At 43.6% G+C, this 26,787-nt stretch overlaps 2 protein-coding genes across 3 annotated transcripts in view; both read left to right on the forward strand.

Moving 5' to 3' along the window:
- Positions 1 to 192: 192 nt before the first annotated feature.
- Positions 193 to 10,623, forward strand: wrap53 (WD repeat containing, antisense to TP53). 2 transcript variants are annotated; one of them, XM_058625953.1, is made up of 11 exons: positions 193 to 399; positions 865 to 1,322; positions 1,435 to 1,621; positions 2,524 to 2,619; positions 2,945 to 3,053; positions 3,918 to 4,006; positions 5,759 to 5,982; positions 6,822 to 7,033; positions 7,904 to 8,007; positions 8,248 to 8,391; positions 9,178 to 10,623. In XM_058625953.1, exons 2-11 carry the CDS (start codon positions 1,037 to 1,039, stop codon positions 9,413 to 9,415), a joined length of 1,689 nt encoding a protein of 562 aa, XP_058481936.1. In that variant the 5' UTR covers positions 193 to 399; positions 865 to 1,036; the 3' UTR covers positions 9,416 to 10,623. The 2 variants fall into 2 exon arrangements, with proteins under 2 accessions (XP_058481936.1, XP_058481937.1); XM_058625954.1 differs by lacking the exon at positions 193 to 399 and adding an exon at positions 430 to 569.
- A 9,675-nt stretch (positions 10,624 to 20,298) lies between these two features.
- The window catches only part of efnb3b (ephrin-B3b), an 80,105-nt gene continuing 73,616 nt past the window's right edge, over positions 20,299 to 26,787 (forward strand). Inside the window, exon 1 of the mRNA XM_058624856.1 lies at positions 20,299 to 20,530. Within this exon, the coding sequence (XP_058480839.1) occupies positions 20,379 to 20,530 (152 nt within the window). The 5' untranslated portion in view covers positions 20,299 to 20,378. The remainder of the gene's footprint in view (positions 20,531 to 26,787) is intronic.

The raw sequence follows: 26,787 nt of genomic DNA on the forward strand, positions 1-26,787 counted from the left end.
TTTTTCACTGTAGAATATGTTGTATGTTTTAATAATTACATCAATATTTTTGTTTTAGTTTAATATTTTACAATAATAGTGAAAATGCTATTTGTGTTATGAACCTTTGGTCGTACAGAACAAGACATTTCCTCTCAAAAAAGGCCATGCGTGATGACGTATTCGAACGTCATTACCTCAATTCTCGCGATATTTTGAATCACATGGCCGCCTTCAGTGTTTACAACTCGAAATGAGTTGGTAAATGAAAACAAAGTCCTGAAGTGGAAGGACGTTGCGTAGTGTTGTGTGCTACCCGCACTCCCTGGCATTAGTTGAAACTCTGCTACCGTCGAAAAGAAACGTGTGTATAGCTGGTAACTGCAAGCAGAAACAAAGAAAAAGCCAGCCACAACACAGGTATGTAGCATCAAACTGCTAGTATAGGCTAATGCTAACGTGAGGTGGTTGATGTGCCTGTCGGTTAAGGACGTTAAAGGGGATTGAAGCATGTTATTTGTCCATCTAGAGACGCTTATGATTGATTTAATCGGGCAACAGCATACATGGAGATAAATGTTCGAAGCGTGGTAATATTTTTAGTCCCTGTTGAGCTTTGAGTTTGCTAAATGCTAGTTTGTATTGTTTGGTAAATGGCATGTCACTAGCTACAGGTGTCTGTTGGGGTTTAGTCATGTGTTACTTTGAATTTAAAAAAAAAAGACCGTTTACTTGCATTTATAATGGGAAATGTTTTGTAATAAACAGTATTAACAATTGGAATAATTGGATGCTCTTGTTATACTTTGACCATGTGTGTTTTCCATCTTTTGTGCTTTTTGTCCATATGATCTCACCTGTTCTGTCTCTTAACCTTAATTTCAGCTGTTTATTCTAGGATAGTGGGTGCTGTGATGTCCTCAACCCCCAGCAGACTCAAACACCCACACTGCAGGAAGAAGCACTACCCCAGTAGCACATACCTCACTCACGTCTGACAGCCAATTGTGTGACCCCGGAAGAGGACTTGATAAAATACTTTGATACACATAGAGAGATGTCTGACTCCGCTGGAGGTGGTGGTGAAACTGGAGGGGTGACGGGCGCAGGGCAGGACTCGGAGGCAGATAATGAGCCCCCTCAACACACCTCACTTCTACCTGAAGATGACCACTTGGAGGTGGTAGGGACCTTAGAGGAAGGGGCACCTCCAGATGCTAAGCGGCTGAGGATGAGTGGGGAGGAACAGATTCTGGAGCAGGTTCCTGAGCCACTCAAGATGCATGGAGAAACACCAGCACTGTCTGGCTTGCTACTTGAAGAGCCAGTCACACCAGAACAAAGTAAAGTACTTGTTTCAATTAAGCTACATTTATAAATGAATATTTTAGATGTCTGGATCTTGAAGATAAGTGAGTTAATCTGCATAAATATACATTTTAAACCTTAACACAGGAGAAACACCACAGTGTAAAGAAAAAGGTCAAGGAGGGGAAGAGCTGCCTGTCATTCAGGGAGATGAAGAAGAATGTCATGAGAATGGAGATGAATGGCATGATACACCCTTACAAGAGGGGGAGGCAAAACCAGAGGAGGGGTGCAATGCTAACGGATCTGCAGACAGTCCCAGTGAAGGACAGCAGTAAGTGGAGAAAGAAGTCAGGTTTATTTTTAACCTCAGGCTGCACATACCCAGGGGTCATGATACTGCAGGAAGACCAAGTGAGCTATATAAAACGGAGTTTGTGGGGTGTTGATGATGTTATGTACTGACTATGAAGATGAGAAACGCATACGTGATGAAAGAGAGAGCACTGCAGAGCAAGAGGATTTGCAATATGCAAGATGATAGTACAGTCTAAAGAAGATACAGCTTGACGAAGTACTGACCAGAATGTCATAATGCGAGTGTGTGTGTGTGTGTGTGTGTGTGTGTATATATACATATATGGTCAAAGGTCGCCTCAGTGTTTAATCGTTACATTAAACTCCAGAAATCACTTTAAAAATCACAATTTCTGCTGTTTGTAATCAAAAATTTGATTTATGCCATGCATATAGTCAGTTTCTTCTAATTTTAGCAGGGCAAAATAAAGAGTCTGAACACTATATATTATTGTAACTGGGCAGTTGCAGCAATTTGTACTAATGTAATTGCTTCGTCAGTGTTGGTTGTTGTGTGAGACATTGCTCCGCATACCCTGTACATTTGATAAAAGTGCTCAGGTTGAAATGAGCCATCAAACAGTGCCACAGCTTCACAGTATTAACTGATTAATTGGGTAATATTATCAATCAAACCGTAGAAGAAGAACGTGACAGGGAAAATGATGGAGTTAAAATGCTGAAGTGAAAATTTAACATTGTGTCTAAACAGATCAGTTCATAAACTGCTAGACTCCGATGTCCACAATAATTAAATCAAAGTTTTGTTGGATATATTCACATGCCTGAATATATCCTGATAAAATAGGAAATTAAAAATGTTAGTGTATTATGAGACTGTTGAATGATTTGTATTCACTTTAAAATTCTGTCCTTCAGCCTCGGTTTGGAATTAACCAAGAATCCCCAGATGCTGACTGGTTCATGGACTGAGTACTCAACTTTCCCAGAGAATTACCTGAAAGGCTGCAAATGGTAATGTATTTGAATATTAACATAATTCAGCATACACAAAGGATGATGGTTTTGAATACAAATACAATAATACCTTATTGTGAGACATTTTCCTCAATACCATAAATCCGTAATGGCCACTATAAGGACCGGTGCATTTTATATTTTGTGTCCTGTGGCTTTTGATCTCCTGGATTACAGTGAGAAAATATCTTCATGTGCAAAATGAGTCAAAGAGGCAATTCCATTTATTTTATCCTTTATAAAGTCAAAGTGGTAACAGAAGTACTAACACTACTTATCCATTACACATCTTTCTTTCCTCTTTCCTGCTCTGCTTCCCCAGGGCCCCTGATGGTTCTTGTATCCTAACCAACAGTGCAGACAATGTGCTTCGTGTGTACAACCTGCCTCCAGAGATTTACAGCTATAACTGGGACTTGCTACCAGAGATGGTGAGGACACCAGTAGTCTCCCATCAGTGTCCCTCCTGATGCTGGAGTATAGAAAAATAGCTGGACAAAGAAATACTCAGTAGTATATACCGCACATACATCCTCCTTTACTTGAAAGTCATGTTTAGCCCTCACTTAAAGCCTTTTAACAATTTTAATTAATCACTTACTGTAAAACACGTGTGCAGCAAATGCAAGCTGTTCTCTTTCACTAATGGGAAAAAATAGAATCAGCTGTGTCTGTGTAGGTGTCGTCTAGTTGTGCTCCATAGTAAATGTTTTTAATGTCTGTATTGTGGTTGAGGCATTTGATTTGTCTAACACTGTCTTGTTTGTGAAGCCATGAAATTATGCTTAATAAAAGGTCATTGACTTGTTGTGTGTAATCTGACCTTTTGATATAAATATGGACAGTTGTTAGACTTCATTATTGAATGTGTTCGGTGTAACAGCAATATCCAAAAATTCAACAAAACAAAAGCAAATGTCAGCGATCAGGCTACTTTTGAAATGTGTAGAATATTAATCGGTTGAGTATTCCACGTTGAATATTTTAAGTTGGAATGAAATAACAGTCTTTTTGCTTGTGGAAAATATTCCATATTTTAAATCGGCCAATCTAATACGGGCTGGTAGATTTGGAATCGTTGAATACAATAATTAAAATATAATACATTTCCTTGTCTGAAAATAAGACTTTTCTTACAGTGTGCTATTGACTTTTGTTGAGAAATATTACTACAAAGACGTAGTGTGTGATTTTGCAGTGATTTTTAAAGTTTGCAGCATTATAACTAATATCCCATTGTTTAGTTGAGTGACAGTGTCTGACTGTCGTCTCCTTTGCGTGCATCTTTGTTGCAGAGTCCAGTGCTGAGGATGGCAGAGGGAGACACCATCTACGATTACTGCTGGTACCCCAAGATGAACTCGCTGGATCCAGATACTTGCTTGTGAGTTGTACTCTATCCAGACTATTCTTTTAGCCTCTTAACAGGTGAATAGATGAGACATTTAAAAAGGTTCTATGTCAACCACAGAAGCTAAAATCTAGATCATTGATGCTTAGACCAGGATACTGTGTGTTTTTGTTTGAGACCAAATTTTGTTGACCTGTCGATAGCACGTTACCTGAATATTGTATTGAGATTTGGTATTTGCAGTCATTGTGGGTACCAGCTGTCAGCATGCAGAAAAGCTGTAAAGGCTTTCTGATGTCTCATTTAGAGCTGAGACGATTAATCGATTACTAAATTAATAGACAACTATTTTGATAATCGAGTAATCGGTTTGAAGCTTTTTTGTTGAATAAAACAAGATTTCTGGTTGTTTAAGCTTCTTAAATGTGAATAATTTCTTCATTTCTTTGCTCTGGATAACAAAGAAATAATTAAAAGTTAATCATTTTGGTTTTTGGAAAGAACAAGACATTTGAGAACATCATCATTTCCAGGTTTAAAGAACGTTAATATTTTATGGACCAAAAGGTTATTCGATTAATCGAGAAAATGGTCGACAGATTAATCGATTATGAAAATAATCATTAGTTGCAGCTCTAGTCTCAGGGTCTCAGGGTCGAGTCATTCTTGCCGTGATCTGTGTCCTCGGAGAACCGCTTTGCAAGTACGAGTGCGGGTCAAGATCGAATACCCACCCAAGAGAGTTGTGTAAACGGCAACAACAAACACTTCAACATCAACAAAACACTTTTTTATGTGTGGACAATAAACCACTTCAGGGCCCTGTGTGTTTCTGTCAAAGCTTTTCAAAGAGTCTTTTGTGAGGAAGAGGATGGCAGTAGGAGCTGACAGCGTATACAGTTGTCTTCATCTGTTTTAGATCACTGCCGCATATCAGAGTGGAGTTCCTGCAGAGCACATCCATGTGGTCAGTCAAGCTCAGAGTAGCTTGTTAAAGAGAGAAGCAGCCAGATGAAAGGTTATGGTTGTGACTGTAAAACACTTCAGCAAACTTGTTTTGCTAGTACCTTTTCTGTCTTCCAACCTCCTCCCACTCTTTTCAAATCCCCCATTTTGTTTCTTGTTCTTCACCAGCACTCCTTGAACTCTGTCTGCCAAAAGCCATTTGTTGTTGATGCCCCTCCTGTAGAGAGGGAATAAGGGCCCCTGTTAGAGCTTGGTTAAGTTGCACTGAGTTCTAGGCATTGCTCCAAGCTAGCAGCAGTCTAGCATTATAATTGGGCATTTCCCTGCTCTGGAATAAAGCTGAGGCTCAGAGGGGTTATAACAAAACCCAGCACCTCGGGTAGGGGCTAATTTCCTTTGTCTAATTGAGCCACAGTAATGTTTTGGCATTTTTTCACTTGCCAATAATTAGAGTTTAAAAGGCACGATTTAGTCTTTGGTCCGAATTTAAATCGATAAGCACGTGCCGCGGTCTTGTGTCCATAATAGTTGTATTGATAGACTCAGGTGAATGCAACATAGCTGAAGGAAGCGACTGAGGATGTGTTTTGGTCGTATACAATTTATAAATTGATATCTCAAATGAATCTCCGCTGCCTGTTGACGGTTTTGTTCATTTACTGCACAGTAAATCTGATCTTTTAGATTAAGCCAAGTCATCTCTAGCTGTAAAGAAAAACCCCTTGGGGACAATAACAGTTGACTAAATTATGTATCCTTTATTTTAAATATTATTTATTCAGTAGGTTCATAATTTGCATCATTCGCTCTCTTCCGCAGTCTTGCCAGCAGTAGCCGTGACAACCCAGTCCACTTATGGGATGCATTTTATGGCAAGGTGCGAGCCAGTTTCCGACCCTACAATCACCTGGACGAGCTGACGGCCGCTCACTCCCTCTGCTTCTCACCTGACGGCACGCAGCTCTACTGCGGCTTTGACAAAACTGTCCGAGTCTTCTACACCGATCGTCCAGGCCGAGACTGTGAGGAGCGTCCCACAGTAGGTCAGTTATCGTCCAGCATGTCCCAGTGTCTCTGTATAAAGCATCCATTTAACAAAGCAAACAATAAGGAAACAGGAACATTGTCACTGTCAGTATCTGTGTGTGGCTGAGGTCTCCTTGAACAAACAACAGTTTTCATTATGTTCTTCTGGAAAAACAGTTCAGTGTCACACACTTTGAACCAGGTTTGAGTTTGCTGCAAGGTTCTAATGCACTGAAATGAACTGAATAACTCTTTCTTATTATTCTGTAGCACCAAAATAACCTTTGTCAACAAAAAGCTTTTTCGTTTCGAGTCCAAGGTTTGTGTTCGTCATCTTTTTTGTTCTTTTGTAACTTTCCAAGTGGCAACAAACAACCATGGTAACACATGAATGGAAAAATGTTTTTTAAGGTCATGAGTAATCTGCAGCTCTGGCGTGCTGGCAACTCAACACTCAGCTCTGGTGGATTACTGCCGTCTATGGTTTCTTGTGTGTTTGGCTGCTTCATCTCTACTTGATAACTAATAACTGCAAATTATGCAGAAATGTATGGTCGGTCTCAAAACCAGGTTATGTGATCCATGTGGGGGCCGTGCCAAACCCTCACTTGGGTCTTAATGTTCCAAAAATGTGTCTTTTTGTAAAAGTTAGAAAGAGGATGATTTGGAAAGGAGTGCGCCATAAAAAGAAACAGATGATTCAAATCTGACTGAGTGCACGGCTGAGGAATATTTTTCTCTTAGAGAAATAATCAAGAATGTAGGAGTTGCCACAATGTCAACTCAGGAGCAAAACTGAAAATCCCCTCTTACAAAAAAAGCCCTGTGAAATGTCACTCTCTTGTCTTTGCTGCAGTGAAGAAGCAGGGCCAAAGTGGCATCATCTCCTGCTTTGGCTTCAGCCCTTGCCAGTCTGTTTATGCCTGTGGCTCTTACTCCCGCTGCGCTGGCCTCTACTCCTGCCAAGACGGCACCCCGCTGGCTCTGCTGCCCACCCGCCATCACGGGGGCCTCACCCATCTGCTCTTCTCCCCTGATGGCTACTACCTGTACACCGGCGGGCGCAAGGTGAACACATTCAAGTACAGCACACAAATAAACAACGCAGAGAAGAGATAGTAACTCAGCGACTTTGCATTGAGGAAGTGGGCTACACTTGCAATGCTTATTGATAAAAGCGTTATAGGCCAAGTTCCACACTCGATGGCAGAATGTGGCATGTAATCAGTCTGATTAAACATTAAGGCCGTCCCTAAAAAAGGGAGCATTCAGGATTCACTGATGAGCTGCACAGCTTTGGTGTCACAGAAGCCCAACCAGCGTTAATGACTATTCATTTTAAAGGGTCCACGTCACACTTAGTTGATGATTGTTGTGTGGAGCGTGCAACTGTAAAAAAAAAACCTGGAGTATGATGTGACTTTGATTAAAAAAGATACTGTAGGTCGATCCCTTATTCAGTGAAATGGATCAATGGATGAAATAATTCTTCTGCTAAAGGCAACTGAACTGAAAGTGCACGTGCTGTTGCATTAACATTTCTGAAGTAGACATTGTGTCACCTCAGGCCTGTTGCACTGCTTTTGATCTCAATGACTGAAATAAATCTAAAAGTCAAGTTTTTAAAGTATTATTTATTTGATTCACAATCTAATAAATAAGATGGACTTAAAAACTGTGGTCAATTGCAAAATAAGAGAATTTCAAATGTGATTAAAATTGCAATTAATCACAGTCCACTACGCAACTCCTGCACTTAACCTCTTTCAGGATTTTTTTTTTTTCTTAATTTAAGCTCGATGTTGATACTTGGATAATTACTGTGATGTTATTGTGGGCTGTATTGTGACTTTGTTATTCAGTATCCCGGTCAGATTTAATATACATTAGTTATAGTTACGCATATACTAAAATTTGAAGGTCCCACTGTTTCTGTAGGATCCAGAAATCCTGTGTTGGGATTTAAGAGAGCCGGGGAAGGTTGTGTTCTCACTCAAGAGGAATGTTGCCACTAACCAGCGCATCTACTTTGACCTGGACCTGTAAGTTTACTTTTGTACTTGATGAAATGTGTGTGAGCTTGAACAGTGATAAAGCGGTGACTCTGCCCCTGAAATCGTCATGATACAGTTTCTACAGTTCAGGGATGGTGTCAGTCGTCCTCTGCCTGTCTGCGTCCTAATTGTTCGCCTGTTGACTTGGGCTGACCACAGTAGGACATAAACATATAAATATCTATATATATTTATATACAGTTGCTCTGTATTTGCTGTGCACTGTAGGTCAGGCAGGTTCCTGCTGAGCGGTGACACAGAGGGAGTGGTGACAGTGTGGGACACCCAGACAGCTCCTCCTGATGGTAATGAAGCCCTACTGCAACCTCAGCTGACGTTCCAGGCCCACTGGGACTGCGCCAATGGCATCAGGTATGGTTAAGTCGGACCTATTCTAGTTAGGCCAGTCGTATAACTGTGCTTTATCACATTAAATTCAACAAAATGCATTTTAAAAAGGTACAGAAAACCTTGTTGTCAGTAGTCAACTAATGTTTCCATGTATTACACTTGCACAAACGGTGTAATATGAAGTCTGAGTCTGTAGGTCTAGTTGTAGCAGAGATGATATTGAACCTTATTTATTTACCTCTATTCTAAATTTCTTTCGTTATCATGTTCTGTTGGAAATGGATGGAAAAATCCATCATCTTGGCAGTATCTTTGTCCCCAATGGGTAATGATCAAACTGAATGTGGTTGAGACGTGTTCATTGACTGTTGTCTTTCTGCTCGACTGTGCTGTTGTGTTTTCCTGGCACAGATTATACAGAATAAACAAATCGTCCAAATATTGTTAGAGATGATGAAAAGCAGCATCCAGTCACTGAGCTGTAATGTTGCACAAAATGGAGTCTTTCTGCTTTGCGCAATAACCACAGCCTGTGTTCATGAGAAATCCAGTAAATGGCTCTGTTGCGAAGAAGTGATTAATATGTTAGTGTTTTCTCCACCAAACAGAAGAAAGTAGCTGGTAAACTAAAATATTTAACTGTGATACAGATCAAACTTGATGTATATTCCCTCCCTGTGATGTGGAAAAAATAAATTTGATTTTTATGGGTTATGGAATGAATCCCTCCCTTGTTTTAAGGGAATTCATCTTAATATAAATGTGTCTCATTATCTCCTTGCCCTGCTCTGTTCTTCCTTCCCACAGTGTCCATCCCTTCATGCCACTGTTGGCGACCTCCAGCGGGCAGCGGCAGTTCCCGTGGCCCAGCGACAGCGAGGGTGAGTCGGCTTCTGACGGTGAGGGAGGTGAGACTGTGATGCCACCACAGGAGACGCGACAGGACAACACTCTGACTCTGTGGTGGGCCGGACCACTCGGCGCTGCCACGGAGGAAAACCAGGAGGAAAACCAGGAGGCAAGCACAGCAACAGTGGAGGCCTGAGGCTCTCTGAGTTCAGCCAGCTGACACACATTGAGTTGCACCTGCATGAAGTCAGAAACACTGATTACTGGGGTGGAAACATGTTACAGGAGTCTTTTTTTTTTTTTTTTTTTAATCTGCTTATTCATGCATTAGCACATTTACACACAGTCCAGATAAATTGAATCTTTAACTTGGCAAGTTTACAAGTAGGTCGTTTATGGAATTAAAATAAAAGCATTATTTAACAGCACTCAACATTTTTCCATGTTTTGCTAAGACTAGTCGATGATAAAAGCACTGGGCCTTTATTATTAACTATTTTGTTATTGAACCTGTGAGAGAACATTTTTTTTCTCACAGGTTCAATATAACAACTAAAAAGAAATATAACAACTTTACCCTTTTTTTTTTAATGTGAGACAAATTACAATCTGGTTGGCTGAAAATCTCAACCACGAGGTGTCCAACCACCGAGCAAACCTTGATTTTCATAAAAGTGATAATTAACTTGTGTGCGTGTGTGTGTGTGTGTGTGTGTGGCTGTAACGCTGCCCCAGAGATTCTTAACTGCTATCAATCACAGGAAGTGCCATTTGTTCTCGAGCTTTGCTTTTTGTAAACCGATGGAATCTTCTGTTTTTACCTTCTTCTTCTTCTTCGTGGACACACTTCGTCGTTGTGTCACTCTGTGCATGCCCATAAAATGTATATTTTTGTAAAGCCATGATGTTAATCCTAGTTTGTGAATGTAGACCCTCAAAGCAGTCTGCTCCATGACTGTAACCTCAGAACATTCTGTGAAAGTCTTGAATTAATGGGTACACATGGAATATGAGCCTTCTTCAGGATGTACTCTGATCACATTTGAAACCAGTATGAGTGATGGTTTGCTTGATTCTTGCATTGCCATCAGTGCGTTGTGCTTTGCTGTTTTTTGTTTTTTTTTTGCAGGTTTTTCAACCAAAGCCTTATATTTTTAGAAAAACAGCAAAATATTAATATTGAACCCTCTGATGGTTGGAGTCTCACTTCTTGGAATTCATAACTAGTGCCAAGCAATTGTAGCTAGAATCTGGGAGCTATTATTTCACACTATAATACCAATTTATGCTCTGCCAGGAAATGTTAGGCCTTGATGTCACTCAAGTCTTTAGATAGACTCGCTATGTCTGCAACAGGTGGTTTTATTCAAGCTGGTGTGAATTAAAAGCGCATCTCATCACCGATTCCTTGCGTGTATTCACTTTTTGTCCTCTCTGTTAAAGAAGCTTCACAGTTAGATGACCTGTAATGAATATCAGACGAATGCTACACTCGAGTCAAGAGGCAGCGCTTAACGGCTGAAGAGACTATTGGCTTTCACTTATGAGATGGAAACTATTCATAGCTTTCACCTTTCTCTCACATATTCTGTATGATGTCGCATCCTCTCATATGTTTGATTTTCTCAAACCACAGGGGCTCACTGTGGAGAGAGCCAAGTTGGAGAGCTGCGGTGTTTTGTTGTGCAGGTTGCTTAGCGACCGTCTCCAACTTGGGAGAGGAAAGTGGGTAGGGAAGATGATGGGGAGGAAAATGTGGGGCAGAAAATGAGAACAATAAAGCCAAACAAGTGTAATTAATAATCCAGTGGTGGTGTGATTGCTACTTGTTTGTCTGATGGTCTGCACTCGTCGAAATCTCAGAAGTCTCGCTGATTAAAGTGTGTGCGGTGACTCAAAGTTCCTTGGGCTTGAGGTTCTGTTATATAATTCTGTTAGATTTATGTGACATTTATTGATATTTTATATGTTAAACTCGGGCCACACGGTTGGCGTAGTGCTTAGCACTCTTGCCTTTGCAGCAAGACTTTTTCTGCACGTTCTCCCTGTGTGTGTGTGTGGGTTTTCTTCCGGGTTCTCCGGTTTCTTCCCATAGTCCAAAAACATGCAGGTTTGAGTATTAGGCTCTAGGTGGCCCTGTGATGGACTGGCGATCTGTCCAGGGTGAACCCTGTCGATGGCCCCAAGGCCAGCTGAGATGGGCACAGCACCCCCTGCGACCCTCATGTGGAGGATAAACCGGTAGAAGATAGTTGGATGGATGTTGAACTCGGGTTCCACATGAGGGTCCAGTGGTCCATTGTTGCCTCAACAAACTCACTGGTTGAGATCCTGTTTTGAGTGAGCCTTAGACCTTTCTGTGTAGAGTTTGGTTTGTTAGTTTCGCAGTGTTGGCCTGTGAAGGACTCGCGACTTGTCCAGGGTGTGACCTGCCTTTAAATCTGTGTCAGCTGAGAATGGAGGATAAAGTGGTAGAAAATGGATAGGTGTTAAACTTGTCAGTTTATAGCATTAAAACCTTCAGAGCCTCTTGATGTGAGGACTTTGTGCGCTGCAACATTACAACTTCACATCCAACTTGTATACTGTCCTGCAGGAAAACCAGATGCGCTTCACAACACGACAAAGTGAGAAGATAAATGGTTCATGTGCTAAGAGCAGGAATTAGTGGAGCTTGAGGGAGAGTCAGCCCTGGGCTTTACACTTTCCTTGTGTCCAGAAGTTCAGCTCCACATAAACACGGATTACCCGTGTCCTTTTTTTTTCTTGCCATTTTGGGCATATGAGATGTAGATGAAAACCAACATGTCTCATGGACTTAGGCGTTATTGTCCTGTGGGCTTTCAGTGTCAGCTGTAATATGATGCTACAGTGTTTGCGCTTATCGACTTCTTTGCCTCAAGGCTAACCACCATTTCTCAGGCCAGTTGTTCCACATCAGGCTTGCTAAATCCATTACGTTATGCCTCTGAATTGCACAACAATCCCCAAATGTTAAATTAAGCATGTATCCCCCTATGTCAACCCCCCCCCCCCCCCACACCCACACACACACCTCCCGGGCTAAAACCACAAATTGCATTTGATAGATATTGATTTCAATGTTGTATTTTCAGTGTTCAACTCCCATTATCTGTAACAGAAGCTGCAAAATATGTCGTATGTATAGAAAACACCGCGTCAGTGCTGCCTTACTGACGCCATGTTGACAGAATGTTTGCGTTGTCACACAGATCACAGCACGGCCATTATCTTCATCTCAAAGGTGGTTGCAGTGCCGTCTTTCCACTTGTGCGGTTAATGAGCCAATTTTGTGTGTGTGTGTGTGTGTTTCTGTGCTTGTTGCATCCTCAGTCTGTCTCCATGCTCTTGCATAAGTACCTTCCATTAGACACACAGACACGTTCTCAGTCCGCGCACTCCTCACCAGAAAAGTGTGCAGAACGCCTTGTAATTGGATCCCGATATTAAGAAAGACATTTGAAAACAATTATTCAAATGGCCGTCTACCTTCTGAGTCTTTCAATCTCAAAATCTACCCCCCCCCCCCCCACAGCACATGGAGCTGGAGATGCTAAAATGTCTAGACTGCTCTCGCTTTCCACCTTTGAGATGAAAAGGCGCTTTCTGAACACGAAGCAGAGGGAACAGATGCCCTGTTGCTTTTTTGGGGGGGTTTGTTTCTCAAAATGTCAAAAAGAGACGGCTCCTTTATCGAACGGGAGGCCGTGAGTGTGTTCGACAGGCCCCCGACACGCCACTGTTATACAACTAATAGATTATATGCTGCATTGTGCCTGTATTCTTTAAACGGGGAGATGTGGGCTGTGGATTTGTAGGCAGCTCATATCACCCAAAAAATACCAAAAAATCTATATCATCTGAGTAGATGCTAATGCTATACATTCGTTTGTACCTTTTAAATCAAACTGACTTAATTTTTGAAGGAATTTGTACACATGGTCCTGATCCATATTGCCCTCTGTGTGACCGTGGGGACCACTGAACCTAATGGTGCATCGCAGAAGCTCCAGCATGGCTTCATTGTAGCTCTCTGGGCTTTTACTTTGGCCACTGTCCTGGAAATAGTCTGTGTTTATATCAAACTTTTCTATTCATCCATTCATTTTCATATTAAAGGAACACTTCACCGATTTGCATTTAGCTTTATTTTACTAAAATAGGGCTAGTATTTTTAAAAAATTGTGCTTCCCAACCTCCATTTCCCCTAAGTTGAGAAATATCTTCATTCTTTTTTTTTGTTACGTGCCCACCAGTGACACTTGGAACTGCAACGCTAATTCCACACTTTTTAGACCCACTCGTGGGGGGGACAGGACCTCATACCCAGAATGTAAACACTGCCATCTTTGCTAACAGTTACGCTAACAGGAACCAAGTGGCTTCTCCTGCTAACACTCGTTGGGACCAAAATAATGTGTCTCCATGAGCACCTACCAACCATGAAGCTTTGTGCTGTGTCTTTTTCACCTCACCATTTTATACTATATATATATATATATATATATATATATATATATATATACACACACACACATACATATACTTCGTCTGAAGTCCATAGGACTTGAGGTTTACGTCACAAAGCTTGAATGTGGGGATATTTGTACAAGTTCCAACCAAACCATTTCATGGTCTGCCAGGATAGCCGCGCTCCTGCGAACGCGTCCGCCGGTTTCCATTCCGCAAAAGGCGGCGGCGGTGATTGACGCGTCCTTGTTCTCTGGTTTACATTAGATGTGGAAATAATTGGCACCTGTACTCCTGCACATGCTCTGAAGCAGGAGGAAAGTGCAGCACCAAAAGGTTTCATTTCACTCTGCAGTCTGATGCTTTTACGATTCATCCCAGATGTGCAGGCGCACACATGGACGCCTCCCCCCAAAATGGCTGGGAAGATTAAAACAGAGGGGGGGGGGGGAGTATTATCATATTCTGCTGTAGTGCGCGGATATGTCTCGCACTGGTTTGTCTCTTACATATAGAAGAAAACAGTACTTGCACATGTGCCTCGACCATGGCTCTACCCTTCACCTCGTCCGTCTCTCATCATCTCCATGTCTCCTCCTGCTCTCCACACGTTCCCTCTGGCCATTCTGCGCTGCTAGTTATCATGAGGTTGAGCCTATTGATGTACACTAAGCATTCAGAACCCCAGCCAGCCATGACAGATTGGATTTGATTTTGGCGCTTTAGTAGGGCGCGTGGTGCCCACACTGAGTAATTGCTCGTGTAATTGCACTCTAGGGAAAGGTAGTGCAGCAAGGCCTAAATTCATCCATCTACCTGCCCTCGGGCTGCATGGACAGATCTTGTCCTATCATCTGTCCAGTCTTTACATCTCCCCATAACCCTGCCTGATTCCCCTCTCTACAGTGGCCGGAGGGAAGGTTTATGGAGGAGTCAGCGGCTGGGTGGGCTGGAGGCAGATCGGTGTCAGGGGGGGCAGGTGGAGCGATGGGACAGGTCAGAGCAGCTCCGCAAGGGGCCGAGGAGACAAATGCAGGAGGAGATTAGAAGGAGCAAGAAGGCGCCCTAATGATAAAATGAAAAGGGGGCGGATATAAAGACATGCTGAGTCCATTTACTGGAAGACGTGTGTGTTTTTCTCAAGTGGACACATCACAAGTGGACTTGCAATATAAAGGAAATATTAACACGGTGTAGTTTCAGTTTTTTAATGTAAATTTACTTTAACAAACACTGTCGTTTTTAGCATTGTTTCATTTGTGTTTCTGTACCATCGGTTCTTTTTTGGCTGTGGAAACTTTGCGAGTGTGTTTTACAACAGGAGACAAAGAAGAGGTTTAAAAATAACACTAATTTAAAAAAAAATGAAAACAAAGTTCAAACATGGTACTTGTTCACAGTAAAAAAAACAACATGTATTTATAGATTTTCACCAGGTGTTTCATTGAGATTAAGATCAAGGCTGTAATTTTAGTCCCAGTGGATTAGTTTCGTACTACATGTTTACTACACATTAGTTAATGGTATTGGAATCCACGTGTTTGTGTTTAGGTCCACAACAGGAAACAAGTGATGAAGATTTTAGAAAAATACTTTCTATAAGTCTTTGTGAGGTTTAAAAAAAAACCTTGGGGGACTGAGAATAAAAACCTAGAGCAAGGTTATGCATTTTCCAACCAGTCACCATAGAAACACCCTGAGTGAAAGAGAAGTGTGGTGTGGTGCACTTACTCTCAGGTTAAGGATCTGATTCTATGATTAAATTTAGAATGTGATCAGGTTTAATGACTTGGACCGTGATTATAGCCAGTGGAGAAAAAAAAAAGTATGGCTAAAGTGGCACAAACACAGAGCGAGTGCAAGTGTGCAAATGTGAGTCAACGTGTGAGAGGGATCGGCCGTCAGGTACAAACTGTTCACTGATGCAGAAGCGACGAGTCACCGCGAACGATCCATATGTGTGATCGCAACATCCTCACCTCCTCTCCTCGTTTATTTTATACACCCACCCCCACATCTGTCTGTGTGTGTGTGTGTGTATGAGAGAGAGGAGAGAGGAGGAGAGGAGACTCACAGGAACAGACTGATGCTGAAGGAAAAAGCTTTGCAACTGAGATCTATCACCTGCCAGTCGGGCAATGGTGCTATGATCTCTCTCACACACACACACACACTTCTGTACCACCCTGAGTGTGAATTTCATCCTCATCAGGGTGCATGTTTACCTGCCTGAGGTCTTTGTATTGCCTCCCCTGTGGGAGTCTGTGAACGTGTGTGTGTAAGTGTGTTGTTATACCACATGCATGATGTTAAGACTGTGCATTTAGTGTACTGTGTATATGTCAGCGGTGTCCAAACCTTTTTCCATGTACATTTACAAATGCGCTGTTTTATAGTCACAGTTATCGTTATCTTAAATGGCAATGTAACCCAATCTAAGCCACGCAGGAGTGACAAAATGTCACAGGAGGCTTCTGAACCCAGGACTCTGTCTAAGTCCCTTCAAGGCCATAAATAATACATTATAAAACCTCTGACCGAGGGCCGTGATTGGCCCGCGGGCCGTGTCTTGGACATGCCTGGTATGGTACGCAGTGTCAAAGTGATGCTTGTTTTGGTCCAAATGTGTGTCCACATGTCAGCGTGTATTTATAGTGCTCTGTGTGTGTGTGTGTGTGTGCGCAGACTGTAATCAGAGTCACCAGGGAGAGGATTCCATGATGTGAAGAAGAGTTGAAGGTCGGTGCAGTGAATGAGGTCAGTGTAAATAGATGAGCTCTAATAAACACAGACGTGGCAGCTCTGTCTGTGTGTGTGTGTGTGTGTGTGTGTGTGTGTGTGTGTGTTTTATGCAGACGAATGCGTCTCAGACCTGCTCCTTCCACGGATACATCACCTCGGATTATGCGTTTAGTTATTCAGCAGCTTGGCACATCCCATGTAGGTGGTATCTTATAGCGCTGCACTTTTAGAACCTGAGTCATCCTCGACGCACAAACACAGCGAGGGCCACAAAAAAAAAACAACACAAAAACGTTCCCACACAGACAGATTCCCAGACAGAGCGAGGCTTGTTCCTTTTCGTGCCAGCTCTACCCCTGAACTGCTCTTGTCTCTGAACCAAGTCTGCCTTCCTCCACTACATTTAGCTCTGTCATGTGCACTGCCAAGGTTTCCAGAGGTCAGAGCGGAATCAGCAACATCTCTGCTCTCCGCTTTCCTCCGTCCTCTGTTCATTCCTCTCTGCCCAGCCCTCTAAAGTCTCCCTGCTGCATTTGTTTCTTGTTTGGATCCTAGAACCTGCAATTACGCTTCTCGTTTGAAGCACGCTGTAATTTTGCAAAGCAGAAAAAAATGTCTGAACTTTCAGACGCACATGCAGATTATCCCTCGGCCTGAAGACCCTGGTTTTAGCCCGTGTCGGATCTCTGCTCTGCTCTGCTGAGGTGTCTTTTTAAATAAGACACTGAATCCTTGCCAGCTTAAGGTCTGTTATTCTTGCAGACGTGTCTTTCCAATCGTTTTTTTTTTTTTTTTAATCCAGCCTCCTGTGGTGTCCTCTATCTTTGTCTCACTTTTATTTATTTGCTGTGTCTCTCTGGCTGTGCAGGAGCAGCAGGAGGTGTTTGTGGGGTTTTTTTTTATTTAAAGGAAATGTTTTCAATGAAAGCTATTACGTCTCACTTCTCGCCGTCTGTGTTTGCCTCTCCTGGTATGTGTCTGTGTACACTTTTTGTGAGCTGATGGATTGCTTTACTTTAGTATTGCACACAGTGCAGGACGCCATAAGAAGACAAAGGATTATTGTTTCACTGACAGAGTTATTGTCAGTGAAAATCATTAAAAACTAGTACATTTTTGCATTTTCTTTAAATAAATGAGCAGCAAAATGCAATGAATCTCATGCAATGACACCAAAAAGCCATGTGACATCGAGCTTGATCCTCAGGTGCATCATGGGACAAAGGGTACGACTCCCCCACACTGAGGACCTCACAGTCTACTCGAGTCAGGGACTCTATTCGCCACTTGGGGGCAGTACAGCCACAGGTTTGGTATAGTTTTCAAACGTCTCATTGCATAAATGTTTCTGTGTCTTTATAGGGGTTGTGAGGACAGGTTGATGTGAGTGTCCTCACAACTATAGAGAGACAAGTGTGTGTGTGTGTGTGTGTACATGGCTGTTTGAGATTGTTTATAGATAAATTAGTGTCAGTGTGTCTTTGCCTTAGTGTAAACACACTGTATGTGTGTGTGTGTGTGTGGCCCTCAGCGCAGCCTGTCACCCATTTTGTCCTGCACACCATCAAACTCAATGGGCCACTTTGAACTTTGAAGTGCTGCTGCTGGGAATCTTTTCCTTGCTCTGTGAAGAGAGGGTCACATCCTCACACACACACACACATAAGGTCCTCGTTGTTTAGATGGAGCCGCAGACTAATGAGCCGACTCCAGTCCAATGACCATGTGTGACATCATGACTTTTGTTCCCATAATTTCATCTAACATGTTAAATACTGACACTAACATATTTGACCATACGTTCACCTAAGTCTTACATACTGGGCCTTTAACTGGACAAATGTCACCCGCAAAATCACTTGGATTGGACAGCCACACGTGTGGCAATATTACAATAATATTAAAACACAAAAATACGTAATAGAATTGTAAAATATCAGCGTTAAAAGCCTGATATTGGCTTGGGGCAAATTGTTAGAAAGACATGATTGTCAACACAGGGAGACAGAGACAAGTGTTCTACATTTACAGAGAATAAAAGACAATAAAACGCATGAAGTGACGGGACACAGTTAACTTGCTGCAATGAATCAGACGGTCACTTTCACGTTTGCTCGTTTTTCTAATGTCTGCCTGAAAGGAACTGATCACATTGATGAATAATGATGTCAATTAGTGTGACATTTACGCTTAAAGCCTGTGAAATAGTGGAAATAATGTATATTCACACTATAACCACAGGAGTACACCTTGAAAACCTCTGACATTTGTTTGATAAAAATCCAGCTGATAATTTATACACATAATATATATTTTTGCTCTTCTTTTTCTCAGTGCAATTCACTTCAAGCGCCTCGTGCAATGCTCTGTTAATACTTTGGGGGCGCTCTTGCTCTTCCGTCATGCAGTTGAGCGAAGGAGCGCGCGCGTTGACATGCGTCGAGGGAGGTGAGAAAGCGAAGGGAGGATTGGGGGGGGGGGGGGGGGGGGGTTGGTTCTTCTTCACCGTTTGAAAGGAGGCAGAATTTACCGCCAGGGAGTCCAGAGGTCCGAGTCGGGGGCTCCTCCTGAAACCCAGAGAGGCGGCGCTAAAACAGACTCCATCCCCACCCCCCCGCAAAAACCTGGAAGAATTGCGCTCCGTCAGTGCGCACCGCCTGCCAGTCAGAGGATGGGGATTTTTTTTCCCCTCATTCATCCACGTCCCCTTTTTCCCTCCTCCTCCTCCTCCTCCTCTCAAACAAGCCAGTCGCTCTGTCAATGTGCTGCGAGCATTAGGTCAAGTCAAAGCAGTGGGATTCTGAGGCAGAGAGACGGATGAGAGAAACGAGTGAAGCGCTTTTCCTCTGGCGGAGACGCGACACGTCCACTTCTCTCCAAATGACGCGCTCCACCTCACACTGATGCTCGCACCTCGCGTCGTATATTTGCAGCAGCATCTTTTTGTTTCTTCTTTACCAAGTTTCACGTTGTGCGACCGACATTATTATTGTTGGTAAAGTGGAGACGCTTCTCTGGCTCTTTGGGTTTGTTTCGCTCAGTTTTTGTGGCGTTAATTAATTCTTGGATTTATCCTCGATTTGGACCTTTTTGTTTGATTTTTTTTATCTTAATAAAAGGAAAGAAAGAAAGAAAGAAAGAAAGAAAGATCAATCTGTTGCTGGAGGATTTGCGGATTTACCAGCGTGTTTGTGACTGAGCATCAACATGTCTGCACGAGGATGGAGCCGTGGACGCGAGTGACATCGTTTCCATTTTAAAACGCTTTTCCTTCACAGCTTCTTCTTCTTTTTCTCTCCTCCTCTTCGCGCGTTTCCATTCCACAGACCGTGGACAGTGAGTGTGCCGAGTCCCGCCTGCTTCACGTGTTTGGACGCGGATCTTGACAAGAAAACAAGGTAATGGGAGAGGAATCGCACAGACTCGGCTCAGAGAACAAGGGAACATTGTTCGGGAAAAGACAATCCGGGCGCACAGAGAGGCGACAGAAATAAAAGCGCTCCTGTGTGGCGATCCATTTCACGACTTCCACGCCAATCCGTGGAGTTAAATATTTGCGAGTGGAAGAAAAACAAGGACTGATGAGAAATCAATTTGGAAAGTCATGGGGTTTGAACTGAAATAGTAGCGACGACCGTGGACGCGCAGAAAAGCCGCGGATTAACAAGTTCCATCCTGCACATTTGACTCAATGTGGGCTTTTCTGCTGTGAGTCTGTACAATCGGCACGATTTTGGATCCATGAGGTTGTTCAGCAGCAGCAGCAGCAGCACAGCAGCAGCAGCAGCATTTCTCCCCACACTGTGACTGTGATCCGGCTGTGCTCGCACCTTCATTGTTTTCAGAGTCTGCGCTCAGCAGCAGTGGTTCCAAAGCAGGAGACATATCTGGCCTTTTTTGTTTTTTTAATTGTTGTTATTGTTTAAATGGGGCTACACATGCTGCAGGGTGTCACGGTGGAAATGGCGAGGCGAGGAAGTGGCAATGGATTGGGAATCCTGCTCGTGTTCTTACTGGATTTACTGGGAACGGCGGCCAGCAACATGGAGCCGATCTACTGGAATTCCATGAACGAAAGGTAAGAGCAGTTGACTTGTTTCTCTCTCTCCCCACTGTTTGCTCAGCTGCAGGTTTGAACTTGACGCTGGAACCTGATCAGTGTAAACGCTTGTTTGAATGTCATTTGGCGACAACTGGTGGCTGCAGGTTCCTCTCTTGGTGCCTCGTGGTGATGCAGTCATAATAATCATCATCATCATCATCATCAGAGTGATAACAATATGGAGGACCAAACACGTTGCTGTAACCCCCCCGAGATTATCATGACGTTTTATTATTATTACTTTGTTTGCTCCCCATTATTTGCAAACGTGTCACAAGTTGGAACCAGTGTCGTCTGATAAATGCAAACACCTGGCTGCTCTGTCCCACAGCTGCTCCCAGTTCCCATTGATTATAGTGGTTTATTCAGCTGTAGCGTCTTCTGATTGGTAAAGTCCCAGGAAGCTCTGGAGGTGGAAGGTGTGTGTGTGTGTGATGCTCTTAATTGCTGTTGGATGACCTTGATTAAATTCCAGGCCTTGGCCCACAGGCCTCTCAAACACCCACTGTCCCCACTAGGCCTCTCTCATTTGCATTTTTGTCCCCCCTTGCTGTCCTCTGGAGAAGGTGTCAGGCATTAGCCGAGGAAAATGTCATTTTAAACACCTCCATCTTAACGAGCGACCACACATTTCTCTCACCTTTTCTTTTCTTCTTCTTTCTGTGAACTGCCTGTCAGAAGAGAGAGAGAATGAAGAGGTTTGTGTGTGTGGTGTTGGTGAGGAGGACCAGGGAAACCTTACAGCTTCTACAATGGTCTAGGCCATAATAATTAGGATACACAGAGTTATTGGAGTAATTTATATAAAAAAAAAAAAAATATGCATTTAACAGCCCTTAAAATGAATGGTCATTTTGGTCAAATAGGAAACTTATGTTACAAAAAAGTAATGCAATATTTTAAAGTTATGTCAAGATAGATGGGTTGTAGATGGATTGTGCTTTAAATAGGTTGGAGTAAGCCACAGAAGCACCCATTTTTAATGAATTCTTGTCTCCACCTGCCGCCGTATACCCACAAATGCTCCCTCAGTCAGGTCTGATAGTATTGCTTGACGGAGCCTATTTTCGGCTCCGTGAACAAGTAATGACACGGCCTTTTCATAGATAATCTCTAGGTCTGTATGTTTCTGTGTAACCTGATGGTGAAAATTCACCAATGAAAACTTTATCGTGAGAACTTTTTTGTCACGCGTCGCACACATCGTCCCTCGTGGAGACAGAACTGGAGCCGGTGTGTTGTTTTTTTTACGTTTGACAAATACAGACCATCATTGTTTTTTTGTTTTACCTTGTTGAGACTATAATCCTGAATAACCGCCACCTTTTCCATTTGTAGCTGCTTTTATTATTGACTCAATAATCTTTAAGCATATTTGCTCTTACTCAGGCTCACTTGTAGCTCTGGCAGCCAATCACCCCCACCCACCCCCCAGGTCACACCCACGCCAGGAGATTTTTCAGAGACTAACAGGTTTTTAATGTGTCCATGTTGCTGCTCCAGGCTATGTCCTGCCCGGTTTCTCCCCTCTCCACTGATGTGACTGTGCGTGAGCCCCTGCTGTGGAGCCAGGCATGAAGCCCTTAATGAGGGCTTATTGTCAGCAGTGGGTGGATTCACCCAACAGGGAGTTGGACACGGGAGGGTAATTTTCTCTGAGAAGCTAACAGCCCGGGCTTTTGAGGCCTTACAGGTGATTCCACGCCATTGTCTCCTAATGGAGTTCAGTGTTAGGTGGGTGTCAGGGCTTAGCGAAACGGGTCTGGCTGGCAATTAGAAGGGAGGTAGCTTAGACACTAGACTTGTATAGTCATTTTCACAGATTTGCTCACTCATATATTCAAAATAGAAAGGCTTTTTGTATAGTGTGAAGCTTTTTTTGTGAAGCTAACTATTCACAGTTAATCAGCTTAGTCATTCCTCCAGTTCATTTTCTTGGCCATTTACACACTTCTTTTTCTTTGCTCTTGTGTCTTCTTGTGCTCGACAACAGTACTTCGGCTTCAGCTGCCTTTAGGGCAAAATATGGATTGGCCCCCGGGCTGAAATAAGAGTCATAAAAGTGTGCACATCCAGGCCAATGTCTTGAGCCCACGTACATACATCTGGTTTGTACGTGTGATGTGAGGTGATGAGTGCGCAGGAGCAGTTGTGTCTGTATCAGTCAGGTGCAGGAGCGCATGTGTGTTCCACATCTCGTCTGTGGAGCAAATGGACTGTCACAGTGTTAACCTCTGGGCCTCAGCTGGATGTGCTGCTTTGATGTTCAGGCCGTCCACCTGCTCTCCTCCACGTCTCCCTCCTATAGTTCCTTCCATGTCCGTGAATAACCTCCTTCAAGCTCCTTCAACTCTGTTTGAACCGGTTTCATTCGTCTTTCTGTTCTCCTCCATCCATGTCCTCCTCTCCCTCCCGTCACCTCTCTCTATCTCCGCCTGTCTCCACCCCCTCCCCCCGCCCATTCCAGCGCCACGACCAGACGTAGCAAATTGGAAACATGTGTCACATCCAGCCACTAATTGTGACACTGCAGCAGCCTCTGATGCACCTAAAGATGTGCTAGGACTGACAGGGTTTAGGAGGAATAGGAGGCATTCAAAGGTGGAGAGGAGAAGCACAAATCCTCAGAACCATCCGTCTGTTTTATTCCAGTTCTTGTACAGGCAATAAAAGGACCAGGCTGGTGTAAGTAAAATAGTCAAATACAGTATTAGGCTCATCAAATTGTGCGTTCACCCTTTATCGGCTCCTTCATCAGCTGAAATTACCGCGGCCTTAAAGAAAAGGGACAGAGGTGTTCAGGGAGGAACTAAAACAGAAAACAGGTGCCGGGAGGTGAAAGAGAAACACAAGTAGTGGGGGGGGGGGGGGGGGAGGGAAGACAGTGTCCTAACCCTAAGTAAATCAATACCAGTTAAGACTCAAATGCCAATACAGGTTTTTCTTGAGGAAGAGAGAAGTGAACCAGAACAGTCACCTTGGGAAGATCAACCCCCCCGAAGAGTTACATTATCCTCATCTCAGCATCTCCTATTATTGGACTTACATGGCCGCAGTAATGAAAGATCGAACCTTTCATTACTGTTTTGGGGTGACGCATGGAGGTGTGGGTGAAGTGAAGATGCAAGTAGCAGTTAACCACCAGGGGGCGACTTATCCGTTTGCAAAACAACTGTGTTTGTAATGGAAGGCGTTGAACCTACTTACTCACTTGATTTGATGTCGGTAAACGTAATCCTGAAGAGTCTCCATCTTTAGTTTTAGGTCTTTTCCTGTAGAACGTGATGTCATTCGTGTAAATTATTACGTTATGGCGCGTGTGAGTGAACGCCAGTGTGATTGACAGCTGGGGACACAGACAAGAATTGAACTCCGAAATCTCTCGGCTTCACAACAGAAGTCATTTTGGCAACCTGAAGAAAATGACCTTTTTTTATTATTATTATTATTATTATTATTGTTATTTTATATAGAGTCAGTGGCAATGCACTGTAAGTGACATTGATTGACAGGCAAACACACAGACAGAGAAAATGAAGTACAGTGGAGAGAATGTTGGCTTGGGTCAGTCAGTCTGATCGCAGCATATGGAGTTTTGTAGTTTTTGGCCCTTTTGCAAGCTTGATTTCAGTGTCTGTTCTTAAGGCCAAAACCTTGCAGCCACCCCTCCCTGCTCTCTCTCTCTCTGTCTCTCTCTCTCTCTCTCTCTTTCTTTCCATACTTAAGTAAATGGCTGTAGATTATTGTAAACGGCAGCCGAGGGTGGGCGCGTCCTCGCCCGGCGCTCGCGGTGACTTGTAATACAACTATTCCCCCTAAGATCCACATTAAAATTTAATTCCTCCCCCCTTCCTGTTTCTCAATAATTCATTAATCGCCGACTAATTGGCGCCGGATAAAAGACTAGCTAACTGGGCTAAGTGTTCGGCTACAAGAGAAGAGAGAGAAAAGACCCTAAAAAGTGTTCTTGGTGAGAGCGTGCTGGGAGTGAGCGTGCAGAGTGGGATAAGTGTGTGTTAGTAGGTCAAACGAGGCGCCGTACCAAAGGAGCGGCACTCCAACACCCGTGTATTGGTTGCACCCAGTTTCACCACCTGAGGTCGAGTATGCGAGGTCTTTCTAGGCCCCGTGAACAAGTCAGCAGGAGCTCCAGAGAAGATCCAATCACTCGTTTATTTTAATGTCAGTTTGTTTTGGGCGATGAGAAGTGTGGAGGAGGGAAGAAGAAGAAGAAAGGGAACAGAATATGAACTGTACTGCCTGCTGCCTGTTGAAGCAAGTGCCTCCCCGGTCCCCCCCTCGCCTCACTCCCTTTCTTCCTCCCCTCCTGTGTGTGTGTGTGTGTGTGTGTGTGTAAGTTTATGAGCTGAGAGCAACAGGAGCTGTGAAAAGAGGTTTCAGCTGATGTGGCAGAATGGGGAAAGGCCAGGGGAAGGAGAAAGGAGAAAGGAGCCAATCCAACCAGAGGGTGCATTCCTTCTCTTTCTTGCTTTCTTTCTCACTTTCTCACATTTTTTTTTTTCTTCTTCTCTTTCTTGCTTTCTCTCCTGCTTCCTTGCCTCCCTTCCTCCCCTCTGGCAGATGGACACAGGTATGCAGCTGCAGAAGGAAAATACAGACATGTGAACAGACAGGTCTATTCCAGCCACACATTCTCAACAGATGTCTGCACACGGACACATAAACCGGCCTCGGGGGACTTGACCTCCCCTCCCATCTCTGTCGGACACGTGTGTAAAGAGTGTGTGGGCCAAACGTATCTCCTCTGTTGCATGTGCAAGTGAGCATTACACACACTCTGCTCCCGTTAGATGGTAAACAGAGGAGGGCAGATGTACGCACACACACACACACACACACACACACAGAGGAGAGGTGAGGAAATTGGCAGGCGTCACGGACTGTTGTTCCACCCGGAATTCATTCATTATTTTATCACTCGATTATAAGTTTATTTGGCAGGGGCAGTGTGCATTCATCAACATCATAACAGCCATAAAGAGGCGCTGTAAATATGCTGGGGTTGGCTAAAGAACTAATTTACTTCCCCAGTCCCCCGGGGCTTCAGAAGTGACTTTGGGATTTTGGTAATTGTTAAAAGTGCTGATTATTTAGGAACAAGGAGATTAAAGCGCAAAACGAAACACAACTTCTTTTTTTTTTTTTTTCGCCGCCGCTCGTGCATGTGTGTCAGTGCGCACACATTCACAGTGGTAGTCTTAGTCCAGGCCTTTGGACTGAAGGGGGTCACATGTGTCCTAGCATCACTGGGCAGATTGCCCTGGGTGGCTGAACCCAGAGCCCCTGAGCAAAGCCAGCTAACACACACACACACACACACACACAGAGTGGCCCCTCATTAGCTTGCTTCACAGCACACCCTGCCTAAGCAGGATCATCCAATCCTCCTGGCAGCGTTTGGACTGGGCCAGGTCAATCCTCCTCCCCCCGGGTGACACAGAGAATCAGACTGGTGCCGTGGTGAGATGCCAGTAACCAGTGGGAAGTCTTTGTGGACTTTGTTGGCCTTAGGCCTTTTCTAACATAAGCTACATCCATGCTACCACGTCTCAATTTAAAAACGGTCTCCATCCAGAGGAGCGTTTCACTTTAGTTTCATAGTCCGCATCCATGCTGAAATGCCCGAGCACCAATATCACGCAGCTATACGACTGCCAGAGCAGGAAGTGGATTCTCTTCTCTGCAGTTGTTTGAGAGTATTACTACTGAGAAACATCAGTGGTGAAAAGTAAGAAGAAGGGTTTCTTTTATCAGCTGTAGCGACAAGGTGAAAACTGAAACTGAAAGTCAGCGTCGGTGCAGCTTTTTTGTCACAGCCTATGGAAGAGTCGCAGCCGATAAGAACCAGTCAAAAAGTCAATGCAGGTAAATGAGTCATCGTTTCCAAAGTTCTCGGGTGCTTTTTTTTGCCCGTCTTCTAAAACGCAGCCCCGGAGCTTTCCAACGAAAACTGAGCCAGCAGAATTTTTAAACTTCTCCATATTTGGGGCTCTAAAACGCCAGAGTAATGCGGATGACAAGCGTATCCAGAGCAGAATTTATGCGTTTTTAAGCCAAAACAGAGTAGTATAGATGTAGCCATAGGGTAAGCTCACTGCAACTGTCTTCATCAACCTTCTCTTTCTTTCCTCCTCGCTTTGCTGCTGCTCTGCACATCCCCACTCCCATTGGGTTGGGGCTCATTTTGCAGCTGCTGCTGTGGCTCCAGCATC

The sequence above is a fragment of the Solea solea genome, chromosome 3, assembly GCF_958295425.1.
Source record: "Solea solea chromosome 3, fSolSol10.1, whole genome shotgun sequence".
Lineage (NCBI taxonomy): Eukaryota > Metazoa > Chordata > Actinopteri > Pleuronectiformes > Soleidae > Solea > Solea solea.